Source organism: Aphanomyces invadans (genome assembly GCF_000520115.1).
Source record: "Aphanomyces invadans strain NJM9701 unplaced genomic scaffold supercont1.13, whole genome shotgun sequence".
Classification (NCBI taxonomy): domain Eukaryota; phylum Oomycota; class Saprolegniomycetes; order Saprolegniales; family Verrucalvaceae; genus Aphanomyces; species Aphanomyces invadans.
In genome coordinates this window covers 270,365-297,644 of record NW_008580158.1, presented here as the reverse complement: position 1 = coordinate 297,644, position 27,280 = coordinate 270,365, and the positions used below count along the sequence as shown (strand labels likewise).

The 27,280-nt window shown below is 57.1% G+C and overlaps 8 protein-coding genes across 12 annotated transcripts; 4 read left to right on the top strand and 4 right to left on the bottom strand.

Annotated features, from left to right (window-relative positions):
• Window positions 1–101: 101 nt before the first annotated feature.
• H310_07066 (hypothetical protein) lies at window positions 102–1,917 on the top strand. Its single transcript, XM_008872352.1, has 2 exons — window positions 102–412; window positions 473–1,917. The coding sequence occupies exons 1-2, from the start codon at window positions 143–145 to the stop codon at window positions 1,850–1,852; spliced, it is 1,650 nt and encodes a 549-aa protein (XP_008870574.1). The 5' UTR covers window positions 102–142; the 3' UTR covers window positions 1,853–1,917.
• A 78-nt stretch (window positions 1,918–1,995) lies between these two features.
• On the top strand, window positions 1,996–7,853 carry H310_07065 (hypothetical protein). The gene is made up of 2 exons (XM_008872351.1): window positions 1,996–5,236; window positions 5,291–7,853. The coding sequence occupies exons 1-2, from the start codon at window positions 2,044–2,046 to the stop codon at window positions 7,594–7,596; spliced, it is 5,499 nt and encodes a 1,832-aa protein (XP_008870573.1). The 5' UTR covers window positions 1,996–2,043; the 3' UTR covers window positions 7,597–7,853.
• A 231-nt stretch (window positions 7,854–8,084) lies between these two features.
• Window positions 8,085–11,767, top strand: H310_07064 (hypothetical protein). Of its 4 annotated transcripts, XM_008872348.1 has the most exons (11): window positions 8,085–8,465; window positions 8,533–9,006; window positions 9,049–9,174; window positions 9,243–9,282; window positions 9,336–9,460; window positions 9,507–10,137; window positions 10,193–10,254; window positions 10,297–10,377; window positions 10,434–10,572; window positions 10,618–11,078; window positions 11,126–11,767. In XM_008872348.1, exons 1-11 carry the CDS (start codon window positions 8,133–8,135, stop codon window positions 11,384–11,386), a joined length of 2,733 nt encoding a protein of 910 aa, XP_008870570.1. In that variant the 5' UTR covers window positions 8,085–8,132; the 3' UTR covers window positions 11,387–11,767. The 4 variants fall into 4 exon arrangements, with proteins under 4 accessions (XP_008870570.1, XP_008870569.1, XP_008870572.1 ...); XM_008872347.1 differs by having other exon boundaries at window positions 10,434–11,078; window positions 11,126–11,386; XM_008872350.1 differs by having other exon boundaries at window positions 8,085–9,006; window positions 11,126–11,386.
• On the bottom strand, window positions 11,267–12,327 carry H310_07063 (hypothetical protein). Its single transcript, XM_008872346.1, has 2 exons — window positions 12,053–12,327; window positions 11,267–11,984 (listed from the first exon to the last, which is right to left on the bottom strand). Exons 1-2 carry the CDS (start codon window positions 12,311–12,313, stop codon window positions 11,484–11,486), a joined length of 762 nt encoding a protein of 253 aa, XP_008870568.1. The 5' UTR covers window positions 12,314–12,327; the 3' UTR covers window positions 11,267–11,483.
• Window positions 12,328–12,482: 155 nt separating this feature from the next.
• H310_07062 (hypothetical protein) lies at window positions 12,483–15,347 on the top strand. The gene is made up of 3 exons (XM_008872345.1): window positions 12,483–12,668; window positions 12,723–13,310; window positions 13,364–15,347. The coding sequence occupies exons 1-3, from the start codon at window positions 12,513–12,515 to the stop codon at window positions 15,275–15,277; spliced, it is 2,658 nt and encodes an 885-aa protein (XP_008870567.1). The 5' UTR covers window positions 12,483–12,512; the 3' UTR covers window positions 15,278–15,347.
• Window positions 15,348–15,753: 406 nt separating this feature from the next.
• Window positions 15,754–17,359, bottom strand: H310_07061 (hypothetical protein). Its single transcript, XM_008872344.1, has one exon. The coding sequence runs from the start codon at window positions 17,325–17,327 to the stop codon at window positions 15,801–15,803; it is 1,527 nt and encodes a 508-aa protein (XP_008870566.1). The 5' UTR covers window positions 17,328–17,359; the 3' UTR covers window positions 15,754–15,800.
• Window positions 17,360–17,533: 174 nt separating this feature from the next.
• On the bottom strand, window positions 17,534–25,595 carry H310_07060 (the record flags this gene model as incomplete). 2 transcript variants are annotated; one of them, XM_008872342.1, is made up of 23 exons in its annotated part: window positions 17,534–17,744; window positions 17,801–17,931; window positions 17,983–18,078; window positions 18,137–18,224; window positions 18,295–18,468; window positions 18,522–18,725; window positions 18,806–19,072; window positions 19,136–19,375; window positions 19,437–19,888; window positions 19,937–20,356; window positions 20,436–21,636; window positions 21,696–21,939; window positions 22,002–22,329; window positions 22,428–23,118; window positions 23,169–23,648; window positions 23,704–23,910; window positions 23,965–24,288; window positions 24,334–24,666; window positions 24,713–24,853; window positions 24,912–25,034; window positions 25,086–25,141; window positions 25,219–25,461; window positions 25,514–25,595. In XM_008872342.1, 23 exons carry the CDS (start codon window positions 25,593–25,595, stop codon window positions 17,613–17,615), a joined length of 6,657 nt encoding a protein of 2,218 aa, XP_008870564.1. In that variant the 3' UTR covers window positions 17,534–17,612. The 2 variants fall into 2 exon arrangements, with proteins under 2 accessions (XP_008870564.1, XP_008870565.1); XM_008872343.1 differs by having other exon boundaries at window positions 17,534–17,931.
• An 87-nt stretch (window positions 25,596–25,682) lies between these two features.
• On the bottom strand, window positions 25,683–27,280 carry H310_07059 (hypothetical protein). Its single transcript, XM_008872341.1, has 4 exons — window positions 27,167–27,280; window positions 26,628–27,114; window positions 26,351–26,569; window positions 25,683–26,288 (listed from the first exon to the last, which is right to left on the bottom strand). Exons 1-4 carry the CDS (start codon window positions 27,258–27,260, stop codon window positions 25,862–25,864), a joined length of 1,227 nt encoding a protein of 408 aa, XP_008870563.1. The 5' UTR covers window positions 27,261–27,280; the 3' UTR covers window positions 25,683–25,861.

The following is a 27,280-nucleotide window of genomic DNA, read 5'->3' as shown; positions in this document are numbered from 1 at the left end:
GTCCAGCGACAGTGGATTGGCTGAAAAGATTTCCTACTTACCAATCACAACGCATCAAAGAGAATATATGCCATGCAATCGACTATAACGTTCTTTTTCTACCAATCATACCGCGTTATCATTTGCATGACCGTTACAGCACATGTATACTGGCAACGACATGACAGGGTCGTCGCGGCCAAGAGCGTCTTCTCCGTTCTTCACGGTCGAAGATGCCAAGGCGTCGTTCAACTTGTTCTGCTGCGTGTATGGTATCGGTACGCTGGGTATGCCAGGGAACTTTGCCCGTGCGGGCCCGGTGTGCGGCACCATTGCCCTTGCATACATGGGCCTCGTCAACGTGTATGCGTCCGTCGTGTGCAGCAGAGTCATGGTGTTGGCTCCAAGATCAGTCAAAACGTTCGCAGACCTTGTAAGTCCGATGGATGGGTTTGTCTTCCCCTCGATGTGCGACTCAAGGTGATGCGTACAGGGAGAATTCGCGCTCGGTCGGCGGGGTCGCGTTGCTGTCGTGGTGTCCCAGATGGGTGTGTGCTTGTTCGTGCCGTGCGCTTTCCTTGTCCTCGGTGGCACTCTTCTGGACGTTATCATCCCTGACGCGTTCTCACCGGTGGTATGGAGCGTCCTGATGTCGATTTCGATTCTGCCAATTGCGTTGATCCCAACGTTGAAGGAAGGCGCCGGCGCCGCCTTGGCCGGATGCCTCGGCACCATCCTCGCAGACTTTATTGCGGTCGGTGTTCTCATCCATTATCTCTACCATGCATCTCCACAGCCCGTACCGTCGCCGACAATCTCGTTTGACAGCATCGTGTCAACGTTCGGCAACTTGTCTCTGGCGTACGGTGCCGCCATCGTCATTCCCGATCTGCAACGCCAGCATTCGCAGCCAACCCGCATGCCCCGCGTAGTCTTTGTCACAATGACGATAATCACCGCCCTCTTTGTGGCCATTGCGTCGACGGGGTACGCCATGGTGGGGTGTCAGATCCCAGGCAACTTGCTCTTTGCAGTGTCAGGACGAGCGCTCGGCTTCACCGCGGCACGAGGTGCTGTGGTTTTAGCTTTCATGGCCATGCAGCTTCACATCACGATTGGATTCTCCGTTCTGCTGCATCCTGCGTTTTACTACGTCGAGCAGCTGGTGCTTGGAGTCCACCACCCACCCCGACACAAATTCCAGGCTCTTTCAGACACCGAGGCAAGCGAAGACGGAAATCAGCATGACGATGTCGTCGACTTGGAGTCCAGCAAGATGCAACTGCAGCATGACAGCGTGGATAACTCAGCCTTTCCTCAGCCCTGCCGTTCATCGCTTTCCTTGGAGCCCATCGCGGACAACGAAGCGGGTACAATCAACGATTCCGCCGCATCGTCATCGTGCCACCGAACGCACACCCCATCCTTAATGTCGCGACCTGAGGAAGAAGTCGAACACTCGGCGAACACCCCGGAAACGGCCCACGTGCCCGGCAAAGCAGTTGCCCGCAGTGTGATCCGCACTTGCATTGTGGCTGCGCTCACGTTGGTGTCCGTAGTGCTGCACGACCACTTTCACGAGCTTGTGGATCTCGTCGGCGCTTCCAGCGTGTCGTTGAGCTGCATCGTGTTACCCATATTGTGCTACCTCAAGGTCTGTCACACCGACATAGGCGTTGTCGAACGGTCCTTTTGCTACTTTACCATCACGGTGTGCACCATCTTGAGTGTGTATGTGACGGCGCAGAGCGCGAGCAAGATGTTGGTGGCCAGGACGGCCGCGTCGGACGTAGTGTTTCCGTATTGTCCGGTCCCGTTTCAACACTTTGCGTACACCAACTCGACGCACTACTCAGCCATCCGCCACCACTAGGTCTTCACAAATATGCAGCGCGATAAAACCATTTCATTCTCGTGGCTGCGATACCTTTCAACGACGGCACAGCGCAACGTGAAACCGACACGGTCGTGTGGGAATGCGAAACCGAACCTGCCCGTTACACCTTGACCAATTGACCGCATTTTCACCAGGCACGTTGGTCGGACCACCCTGCGGCCGCACCGATGACCGGCCCTGTGTTGCCGGTGGCGGTAGCGTCGACCGCCGACACCGTGCACCAGCCATCGATTTCGCAAGGCTCGCCGATCTTGTCGGCCACACCTGCGCCGCCCGCCCTTGTCACGACCGGCAAGTTTTCGAGGTTCCAGTACATCCTGTCGTTTGCTGGGATTTTGTACATGGCGGGGGCTCTCGTGAGTTCGTGTTGGTATGCGATTTTCCTGGGTCCGAGCATGACAACGGACTTTTGGTGGCGCGGGTTCAACTCGTCCGTCCATGCTTTTCTGCTCCATGCGATGGACACGTTGCACAAAGTCGACTCGGTTGTCCCACCGACCATCGATTTGACATCGAATTTGTTTGTGATGGACGAAATGGCCCCGATCACACCACCCAGCAGCCCCACGTACGTCCGCAGTCTTGTGTTTGGGACTGCGCTGGCGCCGGATGAAGCCATCGTGGTCTGCCGACGCACGGATGAGTGGACTCTCTTCTGGGTCATCACCCAGTACTGTTGGCTCGACTTTAACCAGACGTGGTCCGTGGCGCATACAGCCAAGCGCGAACGACGGTGCATCGCGTCATACGCGCAGAACGCTGCCATGTACGTCGAGTCGATCTTGCGCAACACAGACATGGACCAGGTCATGGTGGCATTTGGTGCAGACGGCGGCGAGTTTGACGTGGGGCTGCACCGGTTCCTGCGCCAGTCGTTGAAAGGCCGCCAGTTTGTAGAGTCCGTGTCTCGGCGCCCATTTCTATCTCCTGTCGACGAGGCAGCGTACTGGTCGTCGTTCAACGTAACGATGTGGCGGCCGCAGTACCAAAACTTACGGCAGCATGGGATTCAAGAGTACACGTGGCTCGCGCCGACGCTCGGTGGAGTGTACGACTTGGACGTGATGGTGCTGCCGTATCTGCCTCGACAAGTTTTGTGGACGACCGGCAACATGTGCTGCGGGTTCTACTGCGACTTGTGGTATGCACAGAGCATCAATGCGAGCCTCGTCCGGGGGGACACACAGTTTTGGGGCGCCGTGGCCGACATCGAGCTGCTCCTTCTCGGACGAGACAGGTTCAACCCCACGCAAGACGCCATTCGCCGCGGAATCGGACCGCTCAACTCGATCGATCTGTACCTGGTGCCCGTGCCAACGGCCCTGAAAGCGCTGTACTTGGACTTTCGCGTGCTCATGAACACTGCTCGCCTCGAAAACGTCGACAACTTTGCATCCGACTTTGACTTTGTCCAGCCCATCCATCTATTTCCCACCGTGTCGGCATGGTCTAGACTGGGCAACGTCCAGTTTGTCGGGGGCAGCCCGCTGTGCAACGTCGACTCGACGCCGACTGCGTTTTTGCAACGGGAATGGGGCTACGATGACGGCTGCGACAGCACCCGGCGACTAGCGGTAACGTTAAAAGGCCCGCACTTGCTCTTTGCCCTCGTCATGGCGACCGCTCAAATGCGTGCGGGTGGGTCTGCCGTCGTTGTCCGGGACTGGATCGACCGTTTATGTCGGTACGTTCAAGATGCCGCCGAGGACCATTCGTGCGCGGCCTCTCTCATCCATGCATTCCATGCTTTTCAAAAGTTTACCATCCACATGCTACCTCGCGCGTCGCGGGTCTTTCACATGTACCAAGACGTTTTGGCCGAGATGGAACCCCCGCTTGAGCTTGTCCAGATGGTCGCGCCGGCGAACACGGCGCCGTTCATGTTGCGCCATGCGCTGCTCGACCCGACGGACCCCACTTTTAGTATCGTAGGGTGGGGTTACATTCTCGACTGGGTCGAAGGGAATCGAGAAGTCGTGTCGTTTGCCGGGGACGCCGACACCATGCACCTCGTCTCGTACCAGTACGATGCCGTCGACAGCACGGCCCTCAACTCGAACGCGTTGCCTCGCAGCATTGCGTCGTTGTTTTCGTTTGGCGTGTGGTATGTTTCGTGGGTATTCGGAGCCGCCGCGTTCTGCATGGTTGGCGTCGCGGCGTTCTACAGCTTTCAAATCTCGGGCAGCAACATGCTGTATTTCCACCGTGTGGCAGGTCCGATTTGGATCGGCCGCCCGCTGCTCTTTCTTCGGGGCCTCACGGCAGTCATTCTCCTGAGCTCGTCGTCCCTCGACATGGTTCAAGAGCATGGCTTGCGCACGCTCGTGAATCGGCCTCGCACGTGGATCGAAACAGCAGTCGTGGCCGCCGAGTCGACGTGGGTCACGTATGTGCTGCTGGATGTGTCGTTGGTCGCGACCAAGTCGTGCGCCGCGATTTGCGCCCCATTGAGTAGCTTTATCATGTTTGTCCTGGCCATGGTCGTCGACATTTTGTTTCCGCTGCGCGCGACCATCTTTACCGGCCGCAAGTGCGTCGCGCTGTCGTTTGACTCGTCTCTCTTGTGCACTACCAACACGATCCACAGCGGAAGCACATTACGGGCGCTACTCCTCCTCGGCGCGAATGCCGCCGTGTGTCTGGCTGTGTATGTCGTCGTCTGCTTCACCCGGCACGTCCTGGGGAAACCCGTTGCACCCCATCGTGAAACCTTTCTTCTGTACCCCGAGTCATCCATGGTGTTTTTTCAGCAGCTCGAGGCCCGGTCCCCGACGTCCGAATGGTGGATCGATGCCGCGTCCAACGTGATGTGCGGGATGATCCTCATTACGTTTCGAGACGTCAACTACGTGCTCGACGTAAAGTCGTGGAATCTCATGAGTTTGCCCCCGAAAAAGTTCAAGAAGCGCGGGTCGGTGTCGACGTTCGTCGCGCCGATCCTGTCCAAAGCGCAATCGGAGGACGTCGCCGCCCCGTTGGCAGTACGGCGGCCCGACTTGACGGCGTCGCCCACCGTCGGCGACCTTGTCGTGCCGCGCCACCCGTCGTGGCGGTCGTCCGTCTCGCTCGTCGTCGGGTTTGCGTACATCGTGTGCACGTTGAGCAGTAGTGTCACGTACCTCACCGTTCTTGAAGGGAAAATGTCCAACGATTTCTGGTGGCAAGGCTTCAACTCGACCGGCGGCCATCGCTTTCTCGCATCGCTTTTCACGTGGCAGTACCAACCCGGCAGCATCGACTTGACACGCTTTGCTCTCTACGACGTGTTTAACACAACCCACGACGCGGTCGAGTTTGCGCTGCCCCCGACCATGAACATTCCAAGCACGGATCTCGACCAGCGCCACGTCGCGATCGAAGGTACGACGGCCCGTGAAACAAACAAATGTCGAGTGAACTCGGTCGGTCGTGTAGGGCTACGGTCCATGGACGGCTGTTTGGCCCCGTGGCTCGCGACGCAATACTGTTGGGTCGACTTCCACAGGACATGGGACCTGGCGAATTCACCACGACGACAGACCCGGTGTTTAGCCCGTGCGACCAACAACGCGGCCGTGTACTTGGAGTCGGTGCTGCGAAACATCGACTTGACCGCGTTTGATGCGTGCTGGGGGGATGCATTCGAGGTGGCTGTTGGCAACGAATTGCGCAAAACCAGACGTGGTCAATCGTGGCTCCTGCAAACGTGGTCAGCGCCACGACACACGAGCGCGGTGTGGTCCGAGGTGGCGCTGTGGGACGCCATGCTCCTGACACAGTTCGACGTGCTGTGGCAAAACTACTACATCACGGGGGTCCACAACACACTGGCCGTGCAAAACTCGTTCGGGTTCCAGTACACACTCACGATGAAGCGAAGTGACCCGTTGTGGCGCTTGGCAAAGCAGACAACTTTCAAAATGTACTGGACGTGGGCCAGCGACTTGTGGGCCATGGCATCCAACACGTCGTCGTTGCTGGCCAACCACGGACGATCGCTCGTTCGGACCAGTGCCGACTTTGCCTTTCGCAACGTGACCATGCAGCAGATTCTCCAGGAGAACGGGACGTTGCCGTCGCCGCTCGGGTGGACGTCCGCTCTGGTGGAGCAACGACTGGGCCCGTATGGCTCCGTGGATGTCCGGCACTTGCCGGTCCCGGCGGAAATCGCGAGCGCTGTCCACACGTTTGAGTTGTACTTGAACACGCTCTTGTTCTCGTCCGAGAACGCCACGATGCGGTACAAAGATTTGGCGGATGGCGTGTATATGAATTCGGTGCCGCTCGAATGGCGTCGATACACGTTTCTCGGCGGCAGCCCGCTCTGTTTTACCATGTCGACGGACCCAGGGTTCTTGTGTCCGTTTGCCGGCATCCTCTCGCCGTGCCAGAGCAACTCTATCCAAGAAGCGTACCACATGAACCGAAACGAAGGGCTTCTTGCGTCGCTCATGACGCGGGTGCAGAGCTCCAGCGACAACGCTTCCGTCTGTGCGTTTCCGACCCAGTCGGCAGCGTGTGTGTCGATTCTGGACTCGTTTCCGTCGTTTGTCCGTACGTATCTTGTGAACGCTCGGCACTTGTTTGGCGACCCGGACAAGCTCTTGGCCGCGGCCACAGCTCTCAACGTGAGTTTGTTTCAGTACGTTCGCGACTCCACCACGGGAACGTACGACATCGCGACGGCCAACGTGTTTGTTGCGGGTCCTTTTTCATTTTTCAGCTGGCATTACTTGTACCATTGGACCAAAGGACTTCGCGAAGTGCTCGTGTTCGAAGGCGACGGGTCGACTATCTCGGTGCTGTCCGACTACCGCCGGCTGTCGCAGTACTCGGTCAATCCGGCCGAAATCCCGCGGTCGCTGTCGCTGTACTTCACCGTGGCGATTCAGTATGTTACGTTTGGGTTGCTCAGCATTGCTAGCGTCGCCGTGTTGTATGTTGTGAGCCACTGCGGCCGCGTCGAGGCGTGGAACCTATTGAAACTCAACCGAGTTGGAGGCATCGTCTGGATCGGTCGCCCCATGCTGATCATTCGCGCCGTCTCGGCCATTTGTTTGCTCAGCACTTGCCAACTGACCCTCGTGCAAAACCACGACGGACACCTGACCAAGTTTGAATCGATTTCACCGAGTTTTGTGGACACGTTGCAGACGATCCTTGTCTCGGGCGAGGTGTGCTGGCTCACGTACATACTCAACGACGTCTTGTCCATCGTGACCAAGGGGTACACGCGCCATTATGTCACGATGAGCTCCATCGCGCACTGGTTCGCGACCGCGCTGTTGCAGCTCACCGTGCCGCTTACGGTCAAGACGTCGCTGTCCCGCCAATGCACATGGCGCAACTTGGACGTGCTGTGCACAACTGGCGTGATTGAAATTGGGAGCTGCATTCGATTTTATACCCTCGTCGGCCTTTCCGTCCTGTCGATCGTCGGGTCGTTGGCGATTCAGCGGGTACGTCACCCCCACGTCGCCGCGCCAAAGTTGCCGTCGCTGTTTTTGTACTCCCTCGGCGGGTTTACCTTTTCGTTTGACGAGTGGACAGTGGACAAAGTCGTGTACCTGGACAAAGCCAGCGCATTTCTCAATGGATTAGTCGTTGTGGGATTTGGGCCACGGCTCTACTTGCTCGATGTGAAAACGTGGCGGTCGTACGCTATCCCAAAACCAGACCCTCGGGACGTGAAATGGGACCCCCGACTCGTCGACTGCGTTCCGCTTGTCCCTCAAGACTAACGGTCTTGGTACGCATTCGCTGCAGCAATTCCGCCAAATTTCCGTTCTTGCGTGTCCGCGCCGCACGCTTCCATTACGCCCCACGGCAGTCGCCGCGCTTTTTACAGCCATTCTGGTGTACGTGTCGGTCCCAGCGACATGCGATAACAGTGTAATCCCATCGTGGTGAACATGAACAAGTCTTTCAAACGAGTTGACGTGCACAGGTCCGGGACCATTTTTCATCTCCCCCTTGCCGCACGCGATTTGAATTCGCCGCCACTCATGAACATATCCTTGGAAAAGGGGAGCTGGTCCTACAAGTCGTCCACGCGACGATTCTGCTCACACCATCAACCTGCTTGGAAGCCCCTGTCGATGGCGTTGACCGTCGTCGAACGCGGGAAAGACGAGCGCCTCCTACTTTGTTGTGTGCGCCGGTTGCAAATCCCGCTGACAAGCCAACGCCGGCGGGGAGTTTGGAAACTGAATTGGGTACACAATTAGACTCGCAACGCTCATCGGTACGCGTTGTTGCGTTGTGCGTTTGCCAATACATGAGCAAGTCGTCCATCGAATTGGAATGGAGGAATTTGTTTCATCATCCAGTCGAAGATGACAAACCAGCGCCCAAGGCAGCACACGCCCTGTCGACCAACGCAATGTCTGTCGCCACGACTGCCACGTCAAAGCCTCCACCAAAGTCCAAACCAAACCTGGTCCCCGGGAAGCCAGCGGCAAAAGAAGCTGCGTGCTTCATGACCGAGGAGCAGCTTCTACGGCTCATCGATGCCATCTCGCACGTGAAAGCCGGCGGACAGGGTGTCCAAGCCAAGGTCGACAAGCGCGCGGCCATGCCAGGGGACGCCCGCAAGTCACCGTCGTGCAACGTACAACACAATCACCGTCTCCATTGTGGAGGTATTCAACGACATTCGTCCTAACGAACCGATCTAGACAAAACCAGCGGTGGCACCGCCACCACTCAAACCAAAGGCGACATTTATTCGAGACGCGATACCACTTGCCCTGCAAGCAATGACCGAAACCATGCAGATGGCACTGCAGCGCGGAGGAGATGGTGATCACAGCGGCATCTGGATGACGTCGCGTGAACTCGAGACTGTCGTCGACGCGTTCTTGACAACCTCGTCCGACTTCCACGGTGCCGCCGAGCCCTCCTTGGTGGGCGTTCCCTCTCCAGACTTGAGCGAACAGCTCACGACAAGCACCGCAACGTGCCATTTGTGCTTATCAAGTACCTCGGAACATTGGTGTTGCGAATGCTCCACTGCACTGTGTCCGCAATGCCTTCAGGACGTTTGCTGCAACCAACTGCGACACCACGTCGAAGTGTACGTGCCGACGCTCTCTGCCTCGACGAATCTTGGCGTCCAGCGTCGTGGCGAAAAGCAGCTAAAGCTAGCCGAGGTCGTTTGTGTTTTGCAACGACAACTGAATTTGGTGCTGTAGAAGCAAGCCGACCTGAAATTCGTACCTCTGGTCGTCGGATCCGCGCTGCTGGATCAGCTTCGGACGACTCGCTTGGCCGGTTGTGACGGGAAGGCTTTGAAGCAGTTTTGCATGTTGCTGAAAAAGGTACCTCCACCCCAAGACGTGGGTTGTGCAGTCGCGGTCAAGGATCGTAACGAGCGGGCTCCGTGTAGCAAATTGAAATGCAACCAATGTCCAAGTTTGAATTCCTTGGTAAGGAGGCACAGACCGTCGTCGTTTTGAGTTTTGAAGGAGCCCACGGGTAGATCGCTCATGCATTACAGCATGGAGCCCGGAAGAAGTGCGGGGTTTTCTTGATGTGCTGCGCATCCCGTCGGATGCGTTTGCCGACCGGAATGTGGCTGGCGACCAATTCCTGCGGCTATCTGTGGTACGTGCATACCGTCTTGAGGCCGTCCATCCATGCGTTCTTGTAGCCCGCTCTGCATGACACGTATGGCATCACTGGCAGCTTCCCTCTCCATCGGTGCCTCTTTTACCGGTCGTTGCTATCGTTTATGGATCAATGGGTTCGGTCCCAGCCTCCAGCAAAAGCAAAACCCCCAGCTCGAGCTCAAGCCGCGCCAACTGTCCCTGCAAAGCCGTGGGTAAAGCGCAAGAAGAAAGCCAACAGGTTTGTTTGGGGCGATCCTGTCGAGCCACGGTCTGCCAACCATGGGCGGCAAGCACCTTCTCAAACGACAAACGCCGTCGCCACAAAGAATGCATTGCCTCGTGCTTTCAATGCAAGCACCGACCAACTGAACGAGCCGGCCAGTACCATACCCCGAGGAAAACAACGCACACGCCCACCCACCGTGCCAGCTGCACTATCGCCGGTGACAAAAGTTCATTCGAGCACAGATGAAGATTTCGTTCAGCAATTACAAAACGAGATGAACGATGTGCATATTCCCACCACAGCCTCACCACGACCATCGACATCGATGCCTCGCCAGGAGGCGGTATCTCGCACAACAATACCCCGCAGCTCGCTTGGACAGCTTCAGCAAACGATGTCCGACCTCGTCCAACGACTTGAAGTCGCGCAGTCCTTACCAACGTCAGGTGAGTTTCGTCGAACGCCACGGTCGCGGCGTCCACGGAATCATGGTGGCTGTAGACGATGCCATTTTGACTCGCATTGCCGCGGCCAATGCCCTTGTCCACAAGGTGCTCCACATGGTAAACAACATCACGTTTGCCTTGTCTGAAGCGATGGAGTAGACTCCGCACGAGTTGAGCGCGGAATGCCCCGTCGATGTCCTCCGACCCATTGTCCTGGAAATCGAAGACAGAATGAACCGAGTACGGGGTCTCGACAACTTGAAACAACGTCGTTGCCAACGAAATGCGTGCTCTAGCCACAGAAAGCATCGGTGCCGCACAAGCGTGAGAGGCACACGAACGCCCCAGTCCAACTGCGTGAAGCAAAGCACTTGAACAAGTGGACGTTTGACATGCCTGAGCCTGTCGTGCCAGCGACAACTGTGGCGGCCCCGGGTGCGCGCTCCGTCCGCCATCGCATCGAGGGTGATCTTGGAGTAGGGCCGTCGGACTACAACACGGACAACGTTCGAGCGTTTCCCATGCAAAAGCCGAGCAAACAGAAACAACCCACGAAACCCATGACAAGCGCGAGAAGAGTGCAATCGATGTTGTCGAATCTTGGATTTCATCCTGCGACAACTTCGACGACCGCAGCTTCCACTCGAGTAAGCACCAGAATGACCCGTCCAACAAGGGTGGAAGGCGACGACGATGACGTGCTGGATTCGCCGCCGCCATTTGACGTCGCAGAGTTCGTGGCGGAAGAAGTCCAATCTCGCCCTTCCGCCTTTCACACCAACACACCGGCGTCGCGTCTGTACTCGACATCGTTCCTGGACGATCCAGCACTCAAACCACTGCACACCAGCACAACGTCGGCCTGGCAAACCATGCGAAAGAAATACACCCCCGTGGAGGTGCAGACAGCGTCGGATTTTTGCAATCCTGCACGCGAAAATGTGCGTAGACCGTGGATGTTAGCGACTCCATGGCGTCCATGTTCTAGGCCACGGGAATGCGCATCGAAACGCCGTTGAAAAAGACGAAACCAGCGAGCTCAGATAAACCAAAAAAGCCCAAAGACAGTCACGACCACTCGGTGCAGGAACGACCAGACCATGTCGTCGCTGATGTGGAGAACGCGACGAAAGCACAAGCCGATACCACGCCCCATCCTTCAGCAACTGTCGCAGCAGGGAACGCTGTGCAATGGGCCAAGAGAATTCATGCATCGTACACGCCGCTAGTGCGCACCGAGTCGCGATAGGGTCCGAATCTGTAACGAAATCCCATTTACTGCTTGAACCAAACACTGGGCGGCTCTGCCCATGGAGGGAACGGTATGTGGACTTTGCACAGCGTCCTTAAACGAGCACGGCTTCCCGTCGCAACAGCATCATGGAGCCCAGGGTTTCAGCGTATCGTTCAAAATGGTCTTGAATCTGCCGTTGGTGGCCGCGATCGCGCAAGCTAGCGCAGTACGACGTGACGAGTTGGTTGGTTGTCGAGTCAAAGTAGCCGACTTCAACCATCGAGTCGGTGCATGTGTCGAGTGCGACAGGGTAGTCCAGCCACCGTGCCACCGCCGTTTCCGTAAGACGCAATGGCATTTCCGTTGAGACAGCCGTGACGATTTCGCTTGCCAATGGGTGGTTTGTATTGACCAAGGCGATGGTGCCAGCAAAGGCAAAGGACATGGTGGACACAGGCCCAACGGTGACGAGCGACAACGACTTGAGTCCAAGGACGCCACTGCATTCGATGACGCTCTGTAGGAAGGAGCTCCGCCAAGCGAGTGGGATGCCTGTAAGCATGACGCATGGCTTCAATCCGGTCAATGTAAAATACACTTCGCCGTAGAATGCCTACCCAACCGTGGCGGTGAGTTGCAATCGCGGTGCGCACGCATAAGCTGACCAACGCAAGCACGTACCATGGACGAAGGGTTGAGTCCGTTTTCGATCATGGCCTGTGTCGTTTCATGTGGCACCCCGCGCCACCACCGTGTTTCTAGTTCGCGCCACTTCTGGACGCAAGTCATGTTGGCACACGCGGCGCGGTGGGAGGGCCACGCTTGGATCTGGCATTCCTTAGAGCAATACGCTTGAGACTTGCACCGCACACAGCGGCGGCACCAAGCTTGGACTTGGTTGCATGACGCTGCGTTGCTGCAAGCGGTGCGGGGCTTTGCCATCAATATGTTGCCGTTCCAAACGAGTTGTCGAAACACCTTTCAAACACGTCTCGAACGTTTTCAAAACGTCTCAATGCGTTTTGTTTGAAACACCGTTTTGAACAGCCATTTTGATTGGGTTGATTTAAGCCTCGAGTTGAGTATGGTGGCTTGTCTGAGGTCTGGAATGCATTTTGCAACTGGGCAACAAAAATCTATCATGGCGTCGGGGAATGCTACCGTGAAGGCTGTCATCAGCGGGGACACTGTCGTGCTTGTAGGCGCATCTAAGAATGGACCTCCTCCTGAGCTCATGCTGACGCTGTCGTCGCTGCAAGCGCCCAAGCTTGCGCGCACGGCCGAGCAAACAGACGAGGTAACAAATACAAACTTGTTACGTGGTGCTCACAATGCAGCGCGACGTTCGTAGCCGTATGCGTTTGCCAGTCGCGAATTCCTCCGCAAATTGTTGATTGGGAAGCCTGTACGATTCAAGGTGGACTACCGTGTCGCTGCTATCAACCGTGACTTTGGATCGGTCTACTTCAACGGCGAAAACGTCGGGCTGGCCGTGGCCCGTGAAGGGTTTGCCAAAGTCAAGTCGATGGAACAAAGCCGCGATGGCGCATCCCCGGATCACGAAGAACTGCTTCGTCTCGAACAAGTCGCGCAGTCGGAAAAGAAGGGTATCTACAGCGAAGACGCCGTGACCGCCGCGTTGCATGTCGACTGGAATGGCCCGAGCTCGGATGAACTGCTCGGGCGCTTCAAAGGCCAACAAACTCCTGCAATTATTGAAGGTGTCCGTGATGGCGCGAGCATGCGCGTGATCCTCCTCAAGACGATGCAAATCATCAACTTTTCCCTGGCGGGTGTGCAATGCCCTCGCTTAAATCCACCTGTTGGGTCCGACCAAACTGGCCCGGCGCCGTTCGCCCGAGAGGCCAAGTTGTTCACGGAGGTGCGGCTGTTGCACCGCCAAGTCCATGTCAAGCTTGAAGGCGTCGACAAGTTCGGGGTACTACCGCCCGCCTCGATGTTTTTCACGACGTGTTTACTCATGTCTGCTAGAACCTCTTTGGTAGTGTCGTGCACCCGTCGGGACACAATATCAGTATCGAACTTCTCAAGGAAGGCCTCGGCAAGATGTCGGACTGGAGCTCCGAGTTTACGAGCGTGGCGAATCGGACGGAAATGCGCAACGCTGAGAAGCTGGCCAAACTCAACAAGACTCGCGTGTGGGTCAATTATGTAGCCCCCGTGCTCCAGGCCACCGAGAGCCACCTGACGGGTCTAGTTGTCGAAGTCGTGTCCGGGGACTGCGTCGTCGTGGCGCTCAAGCCCAACAACAACGAGATGCGCTTGTACTTGTCGTCGATTCGCGCGCCACGATTAGGCAATGCCCGCCGCGAAGAACCCAACGCTCCGTACTCAGTGGACGCCAAGGAAGCACTCCGCAACAAGTGCATTGGTCGCGTCGTATCGATTGAAGTAGAATACGAGCGCAACAACGCGCAGAACGACGCGGGCTCGTTGCTGACGTTTGCCAGCGTGTTCCTCGAACCAGCTGCCCAGAAGAAGAAAGGCGACTCGGCTCCAGCCGAACGAATCAACTTGGGCGAGCAGTTGCTGTTGGACGGGTTTGGCGAAGTTGTTCGTCACAAGCAAGATGAGGAAAAGTCGGGATACTACGATGCGCTCGTGGCAGCCGAAGCCGCGGCCCGCGCCGCCAAGCGCGGCCAGTTCTCCGGCAAGCCGTCGCCTGAGGCCCGAGTGACCGACCTCTGCTTCGACGGAAACAAAGCCAAGCAATACCTGCCGTTCCTGCAGCGTGAAAAGACGCTGCGCGCAGTCGTCGAACAAGTGTATGCTGGCAACCGGTTCAAGATCTTTATCCCCAAGGAGAACTGCATGGTGAACTATGTGTTGGCTGGCATTAAGTGCCCGCAACCCGCGCGACCGTCCAAGGAAGCCGAACCGTATGGCGAAGACGCGCGCAAGTTTTCCCGGCGTGCTGTGAACCAGCGCAACGTGATTGTCGAGATCGAAGACATGGATCGAGCCGGCAATGTTTTCGGACCGCTCTATGTTGGCCAGAAAGACGTGAAAAACAACATTGGGTGCCAACTCTTGGCCGCCGGGTACGGCCGCGCGGACGATTTCTCCATTGACCGAACATCCACCGCGTCCGACTTGCTCAAGGCTCAAGAGGCGGCCAAGACTGCACGAAAAAACATTTGGAAGAACGTGATCCCGGAGGAAGCCACCGCGGCGGCCCCCGTTGTCCGCAAAACGGCCGACGACGTCTGGCCCGTCGTGCGCCTCTCTGAGATCGTGAGCCACACACACTTCTTTGTGCAAAACATCAGTGACCGCATCGTGACGACTCTGGAAGAGCAGTTGCGTGCATGGACGGCCTCGGTCGGTGTCGACGGCAAGACGACCGAACTGCGCAAGGGTGCTTTGGTCGCCGCTTTATTTGATGACGGACAAGGTCCGCTGTGGAACCGCGCGCGCATCGAGTCGATTTCCCCTCAAACTGTTCGCGTCCGCTTCATTGACTACGGCAATGTGGAAGTGCTCCCCGTGACGCGGCTCCGACCGCTCGACCCCACGATGATGTCGTTGCCTGGCCAGGCCAAGGAATGCGTTTTGGGATTCGTCAAATCTGCCGAGGCGAACCACGACTACGCAGCGGACGCTGCGCAAATGCTCAGCGACATTGCATGGGGCAAGACGTTAACTGGAGTCGTACACGGCCGCGATGAATCCGGACGGTTCCAAGTGTCTCTGTTCGTGAACGACAAGAGCGTGGGCGAAACGCTGCTCGAGAGTGGTGTCGCCCGCGTCGACCGCAAGTCATTCAAAGTTGCCCAGTCGTACCAGAAGAAGGTTGTGGACGGACTCTTGACCGCACAGGACGCTGCCAAACGCCGTCGGTTGTGTTTGTGGCAGTATGGCGACATCGAGTCGGACGATGAGTAGAAAGCGTAGCTGGTTCATAAATAGAAGGGTGCCTTTGCCATGCCTTTGCATGATGGGCACGTGGAGATGATTTTTAGGATGGGTTGAACGAGAGGGAGCTGCTGACCTTCAGCATGTGTACCCCACAGCATGGAGACGCGTCGAGCCCATCGAACACGGATAAAGAACCTTGATCATGGAGAGAATGACGAGGACGACGCGGTTGGCGGGACATTCCGCTTTGCTGGAAACGATGGTCCCAGCACTATGATGTCGGCACGGATTGTATAAAAATTGCTTGAATGCTCCTAGAGCTCTCGGCAGTCGTCCCTCTCGTGGCGATTGTGCTTGAAAACGCGATGGGCCAGCACCAGCCACGCAAGTGTGTTGGGCAGCGGTGGCTGCAGCCAGAGCATAAGTCGTTCGTGTGAGATGGGCCAGCGCCAGCCACGTAAGTGTGTTGGGTAGCGTTGGCAGCAGCCAGAGCATGGACAGCATCGCCAGATGACTCTGTCACAAGACAGACGCGTCGTTGTTATCCAAATTACCCAAACAAATGCTTGTGGAATCGAATGTGGCACACTTTCGACACTTCGGCCAAGTTCCGGAGCGCCTCTTCCAAATCCGCACGGGTGTGGGCAGCCGACACGCAAAATCGGACACGACCGAGCAAGAGCGGTGTCGCTGGAAACCCGACCGTCACGACGGCCATGTTGCGTCGCAGGCACTGCCGACTGAATTCGGCGATCTTGGAGATCGAGTACAGCATGACTGGGATCACGGGCGAGTCGAATTGGCCCAACGTAACCATGCCAGCGTCCATGAGGCCTTGGCGCAAAAAGTTGGCGTTTTCTCGAAGCGCCTTGAGCTTCGTCGCGCCGATGGTGGTGCCGTCGCGCCCCATGATCACTTTGAACGACGCCAGCACTTGCGCGGCAATCACGGGCGACAACGACGTCCCCATGAAATGGCCGGACGACGCGCTGCGTAGCAACTCGATCACGTCCTTGGAGGCGGCGATGTACCCCCCCATACCACCAAACGACTTGGTGAACGTTCCCATCAGAATATCGATTTCACTGGGCGAAACACCCGTGTACTCGCACACGCCGCGGCCGGTCGGACCGAGCGCCCCGATGCTGTGCGCTTCGTCCACGTACATGTACGCCTTGTACTTCTTGGCAACATCCACAATGGCCCGAAGCTTGCAGATCTCTCCTTCCATCGAGTAAATTCCTTCGACGACGACAAAGATCTTTTTCCAGGGACGATGCGTGCGGGGCTGGCCACTCGCAATCTTGGTGCGCAGCATGACTTCCAAGTGCTTGGCGCTATTGTGCTTGAACACAGCTACGGAGGCTCCGGACGCGCGAATACCGTTGACGATGGACGTGTGATTGAGCGCGTCACTGAGGACGAGTGTCCCCGGCCCCATCAACGCCGGAATCGACGTCGAGTTGGTGCCATAGCCCATGTTGAACACGATTGCCGCCTCCTTTCCGACAAACTCGGCCACGATCGCTTCCAGTTCAAGATGCACTGGGGTTGTGCCATACTCGGCCGACGGCGAGTTGCTGCACACAGTGTGTGTGTCGACCTCGGGCAGGACCATCGACGCGCACGTGTTCATCCAGTCATCGGCAAATCCGAGGTAGTTGTACGAGCCCAAGTTAAGGCAGTTTTGGGTCTTCGTCGTCCACTGCATGGACTTGTTGCCGTCGGTCGACACGCGCTGGATCACGTCGATGCGCGCACCAGGGGCGGACGAGACTGGTCGGTTAAACACGTCTTGGACACGGTGGTAGATGCGATTCGTGTAAAAGTTCTCCCACGGAATGAACATATCGGCGTACCCCTCCTTGTTCACGCCCTTCGAGTGGTATCGCGAGTACCCGCTCCACCACCCGAAAAAGTCGCGGATTCGGCCAAACGTGATGAGGATCGCAAAGTTGAAGTAGCACAGGAATGCCGCGACCAGCGGCACTTTCTCCTCCACGTGAGGTTCTTCCTTGGAATACGTGCCAGCCTTCTTCCCATCCACGGACGCGGCAGCAGACGTTGCCTTGGCCATCGTGCAGAGTTGGCCTTGACCGTCGAAACGCTGACTTCGCCATGGAGATGTTCCGGACTCTTATCCGGATGGATTTTTGTCATGGAGATGTTCCGGACTCTTATCCGGATGGATTTTTGATTCCACCAATCCGATCGCTGCAATTCACAATATCCGGTTGTTGCATCAACACACACAAAACATGTATGTATCTTGAGGATGGCCATATGGGCGAAGGACGAGGAGCGCGGCGCTCTTTCATGACGACGACGAAGGCGAAGAAGGTGGGATGTGTTAACACTACGACTACTTCTCAATGTACTTGAACTGGAAGATGGCGTTGTCGCCGCCACCGATGGAGACGGCAAACATATCGCCTTTCGTGAATGTGCAGTCCGTCACGTGGGAGGAGTGGCCCAAGTATTGCCGCGACTTCGACTGCGAACAGAGCAAGCGATCGTGAGGAGAGGGTGTAGGAACTTCAGCTGTCGTACATGAGGTTGGACACATGGATACCGAAACAAGTTGACGTGGCCATTGTCATCGACAGTCATGACACTCTTGTGGGAATTGCTTCGACAGACGCCGTTGATGTCTGTCCCGTCGGCGCGTTCAGGCCAAATCCCTGGCAATCTTGATGGTCAGAACATGCAGATTTCACCAGAATCATGCGCACCTTGTACAGGCCAGCCGAGTGTGCACGTCCACGTGTGCCACTTGACGTCGCGTAGGGTGTTCGCGCTAGTCACTTGTTTGCCAGTGGCAACGTCCCCTGCGCACCATGCTTCATCAGCTTCGCGTTTCGGTACACATTGCGATCTCGTCCTTACAAAAGAGCAGCTCGTACGCGCCGCAGTTGCTCTGGATGGAATGCGAGTCCAGAGTAAAGTCCAAGTGGGTGATGTAGCTGCTGTGGCCCTAGTTCGACACCCACCGGTCCCCCTTGTGAACTCGAGGCCACAGATTCGAACAAGGAAGAGCGACATACCCGCAGGACACAACGTTTCGAATATGCTGGTGCTGTGTACAAGTAGATGCGCTGGTCGTGGCTGCCCACCGCCAGCGTCTTTCCATCGAACGAGTACTTGACGACCGATATGGCCTTGATGCTGACTCGCAACTCGACCACGACGCCTTCGAGGCCACCTTTCAGAATCGCCACCTTGCGTGCACGTGTTCAGTCTTCATGATGTGACTGAGAGCCTCCACACGCACCGATCCATCCATTCCTCCCACGGCAATGTGATTCCCGTCGGGTGATAGACCCACAGCGCGACATTTTTTGTGCAGCGCGAGCTTGGCAAGGCACGACCGGTTTGGTGCATCCCACAGGCGGACGATGCCGTCGTCGCTGGCCGTGACGAACTGCTGCTTCTCCGGGTGGGCCCCAAGCCCCCACAGCTCTCCCCCGCCATGGCCCTGTGGACGTTCGAAGACATGAAAGAGATTTGTGACTGCATGCCGCATGACCATGCCTCGTTACGTGTCGTTGGACGTACCTCGATATATGTTCGCATGGGGACGACTGGCTTGCGCAGGTCTGAGATGTCGACTTCGCAGATTTCGCATGCTTGCGTTCCAAAGAGCAACTTGCCATTGTCCACACTGAGGCTGCGGATGCTGCCACCACGGCCACCATTTCCAGCTTTCAAGTCAAACTGCATCAACACGTCAAACGACGGGCCCCAAAACTTGATCATGCCATCCTTGCCGCCCGAGATCACGCTCTTGGACGTGGCGTCGTAGTGCATGCAATTCACCGCTCCCTTCCACGATTTTCCCATCGTCAGGACGTTGCGACTCATGGAAGATCGCTTTGAACTACCCACCTCGTGGCCCTTGAACACCGATACGCAATTGCGACCTTTCCACTGGTACAACGATCCGTCGGCTTGACCGGTGACAGCTTCTCCAAGCACGAAGACCGCGCACAGCACGGTGCCCCGGCTGTCGCCCTTGCCAAACGATCCCTTTTTCACCGACAGACTCGTCTGCGACACACTCCAGAAGAGGACAGATTTTTCACCGACGCTGATGCCATCCTTGTCGAGGAACGCCATGCCAAGAATCTATGCCATGGCAAAACCAGTCATCCACAGATCACGACTTCGTGCACCGTCCTGAACGCACCGGTTGCTTGGATGCTGTTGCCTTGGCGACGAGTTTGCCCTGGAGGTTATAAATTGCCAAGCTGTGGTCAGCGTCCATGCCGTGCGTCGCAATCAAATCGCCTCGACAGTTGAAAGCCACATGGCTAACTCCTCGTTGATGAAACCCAGACAACACGCACAGAGTCGACCCAGAGTTGGCATCCCACAAAATGACTTTGGGCATTCGGCCGCGCTCGCCACTTGCGACCACATGCCCTTCGGGGTGTACCGCGAGGCACATGATGTCGTCCGTGTGCCCGTAGTGAAAGATTTGGCGGTGCTGCTGAACGTCGTACACGATTCCTAGAGCTGCCGCATGGTACACAATCGTATTCGTGTCGGCGCCGTAGCTCAGGTTGTTTCGAGTGTCAAAGCCACGGTAGCCGTACACGAAGGACAGCTCAAGGGAGCTCTGGGGCGCTTCTGCGTCATCTACGGCATGTGTTATCCACCGAAGGCGTTGGTTCGTCGGGGCAGTACCTGGTTTTGGCGTCCAATTCGATGGTTCGCGAATCGCCCCCAACCACGGCTTGACAGCCATGAATTCGTCGCCTTTGTCTTCGCCCCGGTCGCCGCTGTCGGTCAAGAGCCGTTCATCGGTCAAGTGAACTTTGGCTGACGTATAGGAATGGTGGGTGGTGGCGGGTGACGACGCAGCCGCCTGGCGGCGTTCGTTGACCTCAGCAGCGTAGTCCGTGGTCCAGACGAGAAGCGTCCGGTCGTACGTGCCGACGCTGACAAGAAACCGATTGTGCCTCGTGAATCGAACCCAACGAACGGGCGACGCATGACCGCTGTACAATTTCGACGCGCTGGGCTCGACACACGGATACCAAATCAGGTGAATGTGGCCATCCTGGTCGCCCATGGCAACGACCGGCAAAATCGACGAAAACGTGGCTGTGCCCACCGCAACAGGATTGTCCGAATGCACGCGGTCTGCGCACGTGAGTCCAACGGTGCCATCGATCTACATGACGTGTCAACAAACAACTCGTTGGAAGCGATGATGCTGTTCGTACGTTGGCGCCCAAGAGCGACCACGTCGATGGGCACGTGCACGTGTGCCAGTGCGTCTCGCGGGCCGACACGGAATGCTCCAAGTGTTGACCGGTCGCGACGTCCCAAAACGCACATTGTAGCTCGAGAGCGTTGCTGCGCAGGATGGTCGAGTCAAAGTTGAAGTCGAGGTGGGTGATGGGGTGCCGATTCATGGTGCCTTGGGGCTCGCACTTGGCGTGGAAAGCATACGCGAGGCTGTCGTCGATGGCAAACACATAGATGGACGCGTCCGTGCATGCGAGCGCGAGGAATTTCCCGCACGGCGAGTACTTCATGTCGACGCATGCCTGTTTGCTGCACTCGATGGTTGTCACGTCGTCCAAGGTCGTGTCATGGACGATCACTAGTGAACCTGTCGTGAGCGCGATGGCCAAATGGAACCGGGATTTGTCGTCTTGCACTTTGGAATACGCCAAGGCGTTGGCAGGGGCGGAAAGTGCTTTCGACTTGAGCTGGAGATGCGTTTGCAGGTCCCACACACGCAGGGTTTTGTCCGCGCCGGACGTGGCAATGACGTCAAGGGTCGGGTGGCACGCGAGGCCGCCGATTGTACCCATGATCTGGCCATGCCACTGCACGAGAACTTGCGGCTGTGTTGGTGTCGGTGCCGTCGACGGCTCGATCCATTCAAAACAACTCGGGGCGAGCTCGAGGATCGTGCAGTCATCGGTGACGGCAAACGTGAGGTCGTCAGTTGCAGCAAGTCCAACGACACTTGTTGGGGCGACAGGCTGCCAACGTGCGAGCTTTACGAGGAATTCCTTGCGATGGGACGGCTGGCATCGCCAGATAAAGATCGCACCGTCCGCAGACGCAGTCACGACTTGCTTGACAGCAATTACGTACACCGCACACGTTACTGTCGCGGCATGACCTGTGATGAGCTGGCACGCGTGGTGGTCGTCCCACACAATCAGCGCACCGTCGCGGGTCCCCGTCAAGGTTTTTAGGTCCCCTGCACTCGCAACACACGTCAGGGTCCCCATGACAGCAACGCGACCAAAGATCCCGCGTTGCGACCGAAGGTAGTGGTTGTTAACCACCGTCCAAAACGTGACGTGGTCGACGCCGCACGTGGCAAAGGACGCGTCGTTGTTGGTAAAGCTGCAGGCCAACACCTACATCGAACGCCATGTCCAGGGTCAGTCGGTCCAACGAGTGGGGCAGCAGAGTGTACTTGATCCAAGGTGTTTTGGGCCGTGGCCACGACGTGCATTTCCTTCCACAGGACGCAAACGATGGTGTGGACGGTGTCGGCAAGGACGGCGACGAGGAGCTCGCCGCTCGCCTTGAACGCCAACAGCATGACGGGGGCACGAACCGGCAGAACTCCCAGCGTCTTGAGCGTTGTGGTATTCCACAGCGCGATTTCGATGGACGATCCTGTCGCGGCCACTTTTCCAGTCGGATGGACCGCCACACTACGTGCGACAGTTGTGGTCCGCAGGTCATTGCACCAGCTCGAGCGTGACAAAGTGCATACCTTGTAATGTTCTTCTTGTGGTGTATAAAGTGGCGCTGCTTGCGAGCGCAGTAGTCAAAGACGATCCCAATCGTGGCCGCGGCGTACACGATTTCCCCCGTGTCTGTCACGCCGAGTTTGGCCGTACCGCCAGTGACGTTGATGCCGTGCACCCATGCGAGCTCCAAGTCCAAGTCTGGCGCTTCCCTACGTGGTTTTGCAGATATCGCCCAGCAAGTCCACATGCGTACACTTTGTAGGCTGGATTCGGTTGATAATACGAAGGAGTTAGAAGCGTCGAGAGCGCGGTATTGTGGGGTGGTCGTGATGGAGTCGCGAGCATGGACAGCTCGGTTGTTGACGATTCGAGGACCTGCTACATTCGTTAGGTTGACCGATCCGTTCCACAAGCGAGTGGTCACTGTGCTTGACCCTGGGCTGTACAACCAACCTGCCGCACTGGTTTCGGCTGTTCGTCGACTGCTTCCCGGGTCAGCGTCCACTGGCACACACATCGATCGTGACTGCCCGCGGTGATCAAGACCGAATCGTGCCTCGTAAATCCACAGTGGCTTGTGCGATGGGACTGCCTCTTGCTGCGGCCGTGTCCGAGCACTTGTTTTTGCAACGTTTGCATCGTCGTCGCGGGGTAAGCACTCACACCAACATACCCGTCGTGGGTGACGACGGCCACGAGGTTGCGGCGGTGGTTCACCGATACACACGCGACTTGATCTTGGGCGCCGTGGAATGCTTGGATTGAATACCCGATCGTGCTTTCCCACGAATGCCACACGACGTCGCGGATTTTCTGCATCACGTACACGCGAGATGCACACAGAACGTCCCAGAATCGCAGGGTCGAGCCGTGTTGGGTTTGCAAGTACCGCCCGTCGATGGAAAAGTCGAGCGTTGTTGCCGGCGTCGCGAGTTCGTTCGGCATGGGCTTGAGCAGTGCGTGGCGCGTGAGCTGCATGCGCGAGCTTGACACGTTGACGCGGTAGAGGTAGATGACGCCGTTTGCACAAGATGCGGCGAGGAGTCGGTCGCCGAGCGCGAATTTGATGGCGACAATTTCCTTGGACGCGTGTCGAAAGTTCAAATGCATGGCTGTCAGGGCGTGGTCGACAAGCACAATCTAGCGACGGCGCAAGTCAGGGCAACGGGGAGAGGGCGAAGCGGTGGTACCGTTCCGTCGGCGCACCCCATCGCGACCCACTCGGCGTCCGTCGAATACGCAATGCATCGGCCTGGTGACAGTTGGAGCAGTGCCAGCGAGTGCACCTGCTGCCGTCGCCGCAAACTCCACCGCCGGATCTTGCGGTCGTCCCCGCACGTGACAAACTCGGCTCGCTTGTTGGTCGTCGACAGGCCGGTACACGGCTGCGTTTGGTGAAATGCCGTGATACGATGCACCACGCTTGTCGCTTCCTCGATTTCGACAATGACGCTGGACCGAGTGCCCACGAGAAGGTACCCGCCGTGGATCGAGTCGGAGCGGTAGCATAGGGTGGCAATCCGGTAGTCGTGCATGTTCAGGTTGAGTGTACTCAAGTCGACGGTTTGCCCGATCGGTTGCAGGGTGGTGTCCCATTGCCGAATCGTCCCGTCCTTGCCGGCGGAAAAGAAGGACCCCATCGATACGAACAAGCAGTTGACTGATTCTTTCTCCTACCAGCAAAACATGTTGCTCAACCAAACAGGGTGGTGATGGCGGTCGTACTGGGTGCGCTTGCGCGGTCCGAATGAGCTGCTTGCCTTGAAACTGGTACAGCTGGCCTAGGCTTGTCCCGACAATCACGTATTGCTGAAAGAACACGACCGAGAGGAACCCTTGCAAGAGTCCATTGGTTCCCATACTCGCCCGCTCCTTTTTCAAAATGCGGTGCTCGACCGTGAAAAATTCCAAACTCTTGTGCCCTGCCACGACCTGGGAACATCACAATTTCAATCGTCTGCATCGAACGGATCGTGGAATGCGTACCAACTCGGACCCGTTGTCGTGAAGCGCGACCGCCAATGCTTTTTGCGTGGACCCGATGCCAGATGCCAACACGGTCTTGGCACTCCAGTTCCACACAGCGATGCGGTGGTTCTCGTCGAGGCCAACCGACACTAGACGGACGTCGGTGCGGTTGGAAAACGCCAACAAGCCAATCCCGGTGTCGTGGAATTGGCTGAGCAGAGCCAAGCACTCCAACGTGATCGGATGCCACACATGAATCGCGCAGTCAGCACCAGCATCTCCTGTCGCCACCTTATCTCCTGTGGGGCTCATTGCAAGACACCGAATCTCGTTGCGATGGCCCTATCGCTCGTTGAGGATGCAAGTCGAGGCGAACAATTCTCGTACCTGGTAATAGCGCTGTTCGTGGCGATCGCTATTGTACACAATCCCATGCCGGGACACAAAGTACACTATGTCGCCGGACGCCGTGTACCGAACGTTGTTACGGGTGTCATGAGCGCGGTACCCATAGACCCATTCGAGTGACAAATTTACGGGTGGAAGGCGCGGCGGGGCCGCCACGGCTGGTGCATTGGACGGTTCTGCGAGCATCCACGGTTCGAACTCGTACTGGTGGGGTTGCGACGGCTTGGTGTGGCCATTCGACGGGGTCGATGTGGTGGCCAAAGGCAGCGGGGCAATACATTCAAGTTCGATGTCCGAGTCGTCGTCGCTGGCCTATTCGAATTCATCACACCGAGTCATGAGGCTCGAGGAACGCGACCTCCTGGAGCCACTCGGCTTCGGGCACACGTTCTTTTGCACTTTCGGAGATCGCTCGAAATGCCTCCATGTAAATCATAAAGTCTCGGTTGCTCCTTGCCCACGACACGAATTCGTCGTAGTTGAGTGCATCCGACTCGTCCTACACAATGCACTCAGTGCCCCTGTGAACTCGACCAAGATTTAACGGATTTTGAAACCTTGTCGAAGCGGGAAAACGCTTGCTGGGCAACTTCGACAAAGGCTGGAATCGACGGAACCATCGCTAGACGGCCACCCGTCAAGACTGTGATTCCGCTGTAGCAAGACTTCATCAAGAGCGCCTGGTTGCCGCAAACACGATGTCAATTTATCCATGTCGCGATTGCTCGTACCAGCTCAATTGGGGACAAAGACCCGTTCAGGTTGAAGTCGAACACTTCGAATGCAACTACAAGAGGGGCAGGGTGATGAGGGCGTCGGCATGTCCTTGCCGATTGCTGTCATGGTGAAATGCGGGTGGCGTACATCGAGCGCGTTCTTCAAATGTTCCTTGGCATACAATCGTTAATCCGCCAATGAACTCGAGTCCGTCGATCCGGCCATCTTGTTTGCCATCCCGCGTCGCGTCCAACACAGCAAAGATCTCTTTGGACGAGACGGCCTCGGGCTGTTTGAGCAAAATCAACGACTCGAGTTGGCTCTCTGTGATGGCAAATCCCCACGTCTTTTGAAACCGCGCGTGCAATTCTCGCACGTCCGCCAACGTCCCTGGCATGAAACCCGATCAAAGCAGAACGACAGGAGAGAGGTAGATACACACATTGGGAAAAGTACTTGGTTTCCCTCAGCAGCTCGACCGACTCGTCGCTATTGTATCGGTGCTTTCCAAGAAGCATGCCCATGGTATGCCTCGCGCCTTGACCAAATTCTTGCCTTCGCCTTGGCCGCGCGACGTTTCAAGATGTCCCCTCGACCAATCACAGGACAGGAAAATGTCGAAGGATCGACATGGCCACTCGGATAAAGTGCAATTTAGTGTGCTTAAGCGCGATAGGCACGATTATAGCGACCCCTCTACGCCACACAAAGCATCGCTACCAAGGCAAGTACACGTGGGCTCGATATCCAAGTTCACCCGCGTGAGTGGACAATTCGATTTCGCAGCCTGCTACTCGAGTTGAATCGACTGCAAGCGCTCGATGGCTGTGTTCAGGGACTCGTCCGACTTGCAGTACGCAAACCGGACAAAGCAGTGTCCGTTCGATTTGTTCGTGTGGCTGTAGAACGCGCTCGTCGGAATCGCCGTCACGCGCTTCTCGATCGTCAGCCACCTGCAGAACGCGTAGTCCTTGGACGTGTGGCCGTCTGCAAAATACGACGCAGGCACGGCCACGCGCGACACGTCGGCAAACAAAAACGTCCCCCCTTGGGCCAACACGACTGGGATCCCCAGCTCAGTCAACGCCGTTGCCAGGCGGTCGCGCTTCTTCAGGTACTTGTCGCCAAGATGCGCGTAGTAGCTCGGGAACGACTCGAAAGGCAGCACGGCCTTCTCTAGCATCGTCGCCACCGCCTCCTGCAACGGCGCCGCCACACTAGACGAGTTCGTGCAAGATCAGCCAAGTTGGTGCATGCACCATCATCGTCATGACTCTACCAAAACATGACCCAGTTGTTCGCCAAGTTGAGCCACTTGATCAAGTGCGCCGGGCCGACGGCCCAGCCCACCTTCCACCCCGTCACGGAGAATGTCTTGCCCGCCGACGCCACCGTGATCGTGCGTTCCCACATGCCCGGCAAAGTCGCAAACCGCGTCAGCGGTGCAAATACGATGTGCTCGTACACGTCGTCGGCCAAGACCACTACATTTGGGAAGCTGCACCGACCTGATTGTTAGTCGGTGGTGGGACCAAAGACAGCATGGCAAGACGCACCGCTGGACAATGGCGGCGAGCTTCTTCAGGTCTTCTTTGCAAAAGACGGCACCGGTCGGGTTGTGCGGACTGTTTACAACGATGACACGCGTTTTAGCCGTGAACGCAGCTGCCGTGGCTGGCATGTCCAACTCGAACTGTGATGTCGATTCATTGAAATGCAACGGGACGAAGACGCAAACCCCGCCGGCCATTTGCACTTGGGGGGCGTAAATGTCAAATGCAGGTTCAATGAGAATGACTTCGTCGCCAGGGTTGACGAGGCCCATCATGGCGCTGTAGAATATCTCGGACGCTCCAACCCCCACCGCCACTTCTGTCGTTGCATCAATCGGAACAGGACGGGCCAGGGTCGACGTGTACGTTTTGGCGATTTCACGCACAAGGCGGAGGTGGCCGCCCGGACGCGCGTACTGATTGATGTCAGTCTCGATGGCTATCTTGGCCGCGTCCTTGACGAAGGCGTCGCACGGCCAATCCGGAAAACCTGCGGGAAGAGATCCCTTCACCTTCCTTGCGACATCACGCGGAGCACATACCTTGGCCCAAGTTGACGGAATTGTGCTGGATCGCAAGCGGAGTGAACTCGTGCCACACGGTGGGCCTATCGAACCCGGTCAATCGCTCCGCCATCGTCGTTGACGCCTAGTCCA

What these genes read in the sequence shown, in the direction of transcription:
- H310_07063 (XM_008872346.1), bottom strand. Translation starts at nt 12,313, where the DNA reads ATGGCAAAGCCCCGCACCGCTTGCAGCAACGCAGCGTCATGCAACCAA. An exon ending in GACTCAACCCTTCGTCCATG is followed by an intron (nt 11,985 to 12,052) that starts GTACGTGCTTGC and finishes ACGGTTGGGTAG; the next exon opens with GCATTCTACGGCGAAGTGTA.
- H310_07062 (XM_008872345.1), top strand. Translation starts at nt 12,513, where the DNA reads ATGGCGTCGGGGAATGCTACCGTGAAGGCTGTCATCAGCGGGGACACT. An exon ending in CGGCCGAGCAAACAGACGAG is followed by an intron (nt 12,669 to 12,722) that starts GTAACAAATACA and finishes CGACGTTCGTAG; the next exon opens with CCGTATGCGTTTGCCAGTCG. An exon ending in AAGGCGTCGACAAGTTCGGG is followed by an intron (nt 13,311 to 13,363) that starts GTACTACCGCCC and finishes CATGTCTGCTAG; the next exon opens with AACCTCTTTGGTAGTGTCGT.
- H310_07061 (XM_008872344.1), bottom strand. Translation starts at nt 17,327, where the DNA reads ATGGCCAAGGCAACGTCTGCTGCCGCGTCCGTGGATGGGAAGAAGGCT.
- H310_07059 (XM_008872341.1), bottom strand. Translation starts at nt 27,260, where the DNA reads ATGGCGGAGCGATTGACCGGGTTCGATAGGCCCACCGTGTGGCACGAG. An exon ending in TTCCGTCAACTTGGGCCAAG is followed by an intron (nt 27,115 to 27,166) that starts GTATGTGCTCCG and finishes CTCTTCCCGCAG; the next exon opens with GTTTTCCGGATTGGCCGTGC. An exon ending in CTCGCCGCCATTGTCCAGCG is followed by an intron (nt 26,570 to 26,627) that starts GTGCGTCTTGCC and finishes AGGTCGGTGCAG; the next exon opens with CTTCCCAAATGTAGTGGTCT.
- H310_07066 (XM_008872352.1), top strand. Translation starts at nt 143, where the DNA reads ATGTATACTGGCAACGACATGACAGGGTCGTCGCGGCCAAGAGCGTCT. An exon ending in TCAAAACGTTCGCAGACCTT is followed by an intron (nt 413 to 472) that starts GTAAGTCCGATG and finishes TGATGCGTACAG; the next exon opens with GGAGAATTCGCGCTCGGTCG.
- H310_07065 (XM_008872351.1), top strand. Translation starts at nt 2,044, where the DNA reads ATGACCGGCCCTGTGTTGCCGGTGGCGGTAGCGTCGACCGCCGACACC. An exon ending in GCGCCACGTCGCGATCGAAG is followed by an intron (nt 5,237 to 5,290) that starts GTACGACGGCCC and finishes TCGGTCGTGTAG; the next exon opens with GGCTACGGTCCATGGACGGC.
- H310_07064 (XM_008872347.1), top strand. Translation starts at nt 8,133, where the DNA reads ATGAGCAAGTCGTCCATCGAATTGGAATGGAGGAATTTGTTTCATCAT. An exon ending in GCAGTCCTTACCAACGTCAG is followed by an intron (nt 10,138 to 10,192) that starts GTGAGTTTCGTC and finishes TGGTGGCTGTAG; the next exon opens with ACGATGCCATTTTGACTCGC. An exon ending in TCGAAGACAGAATGAACCGA is followed by an intron (nt 10,378 to 10,433) that starts GTACGGGGTCTC and finishes TGCGTGCTCTAG; the next exon opens with CCACAGAAAGCATCGGTGCC.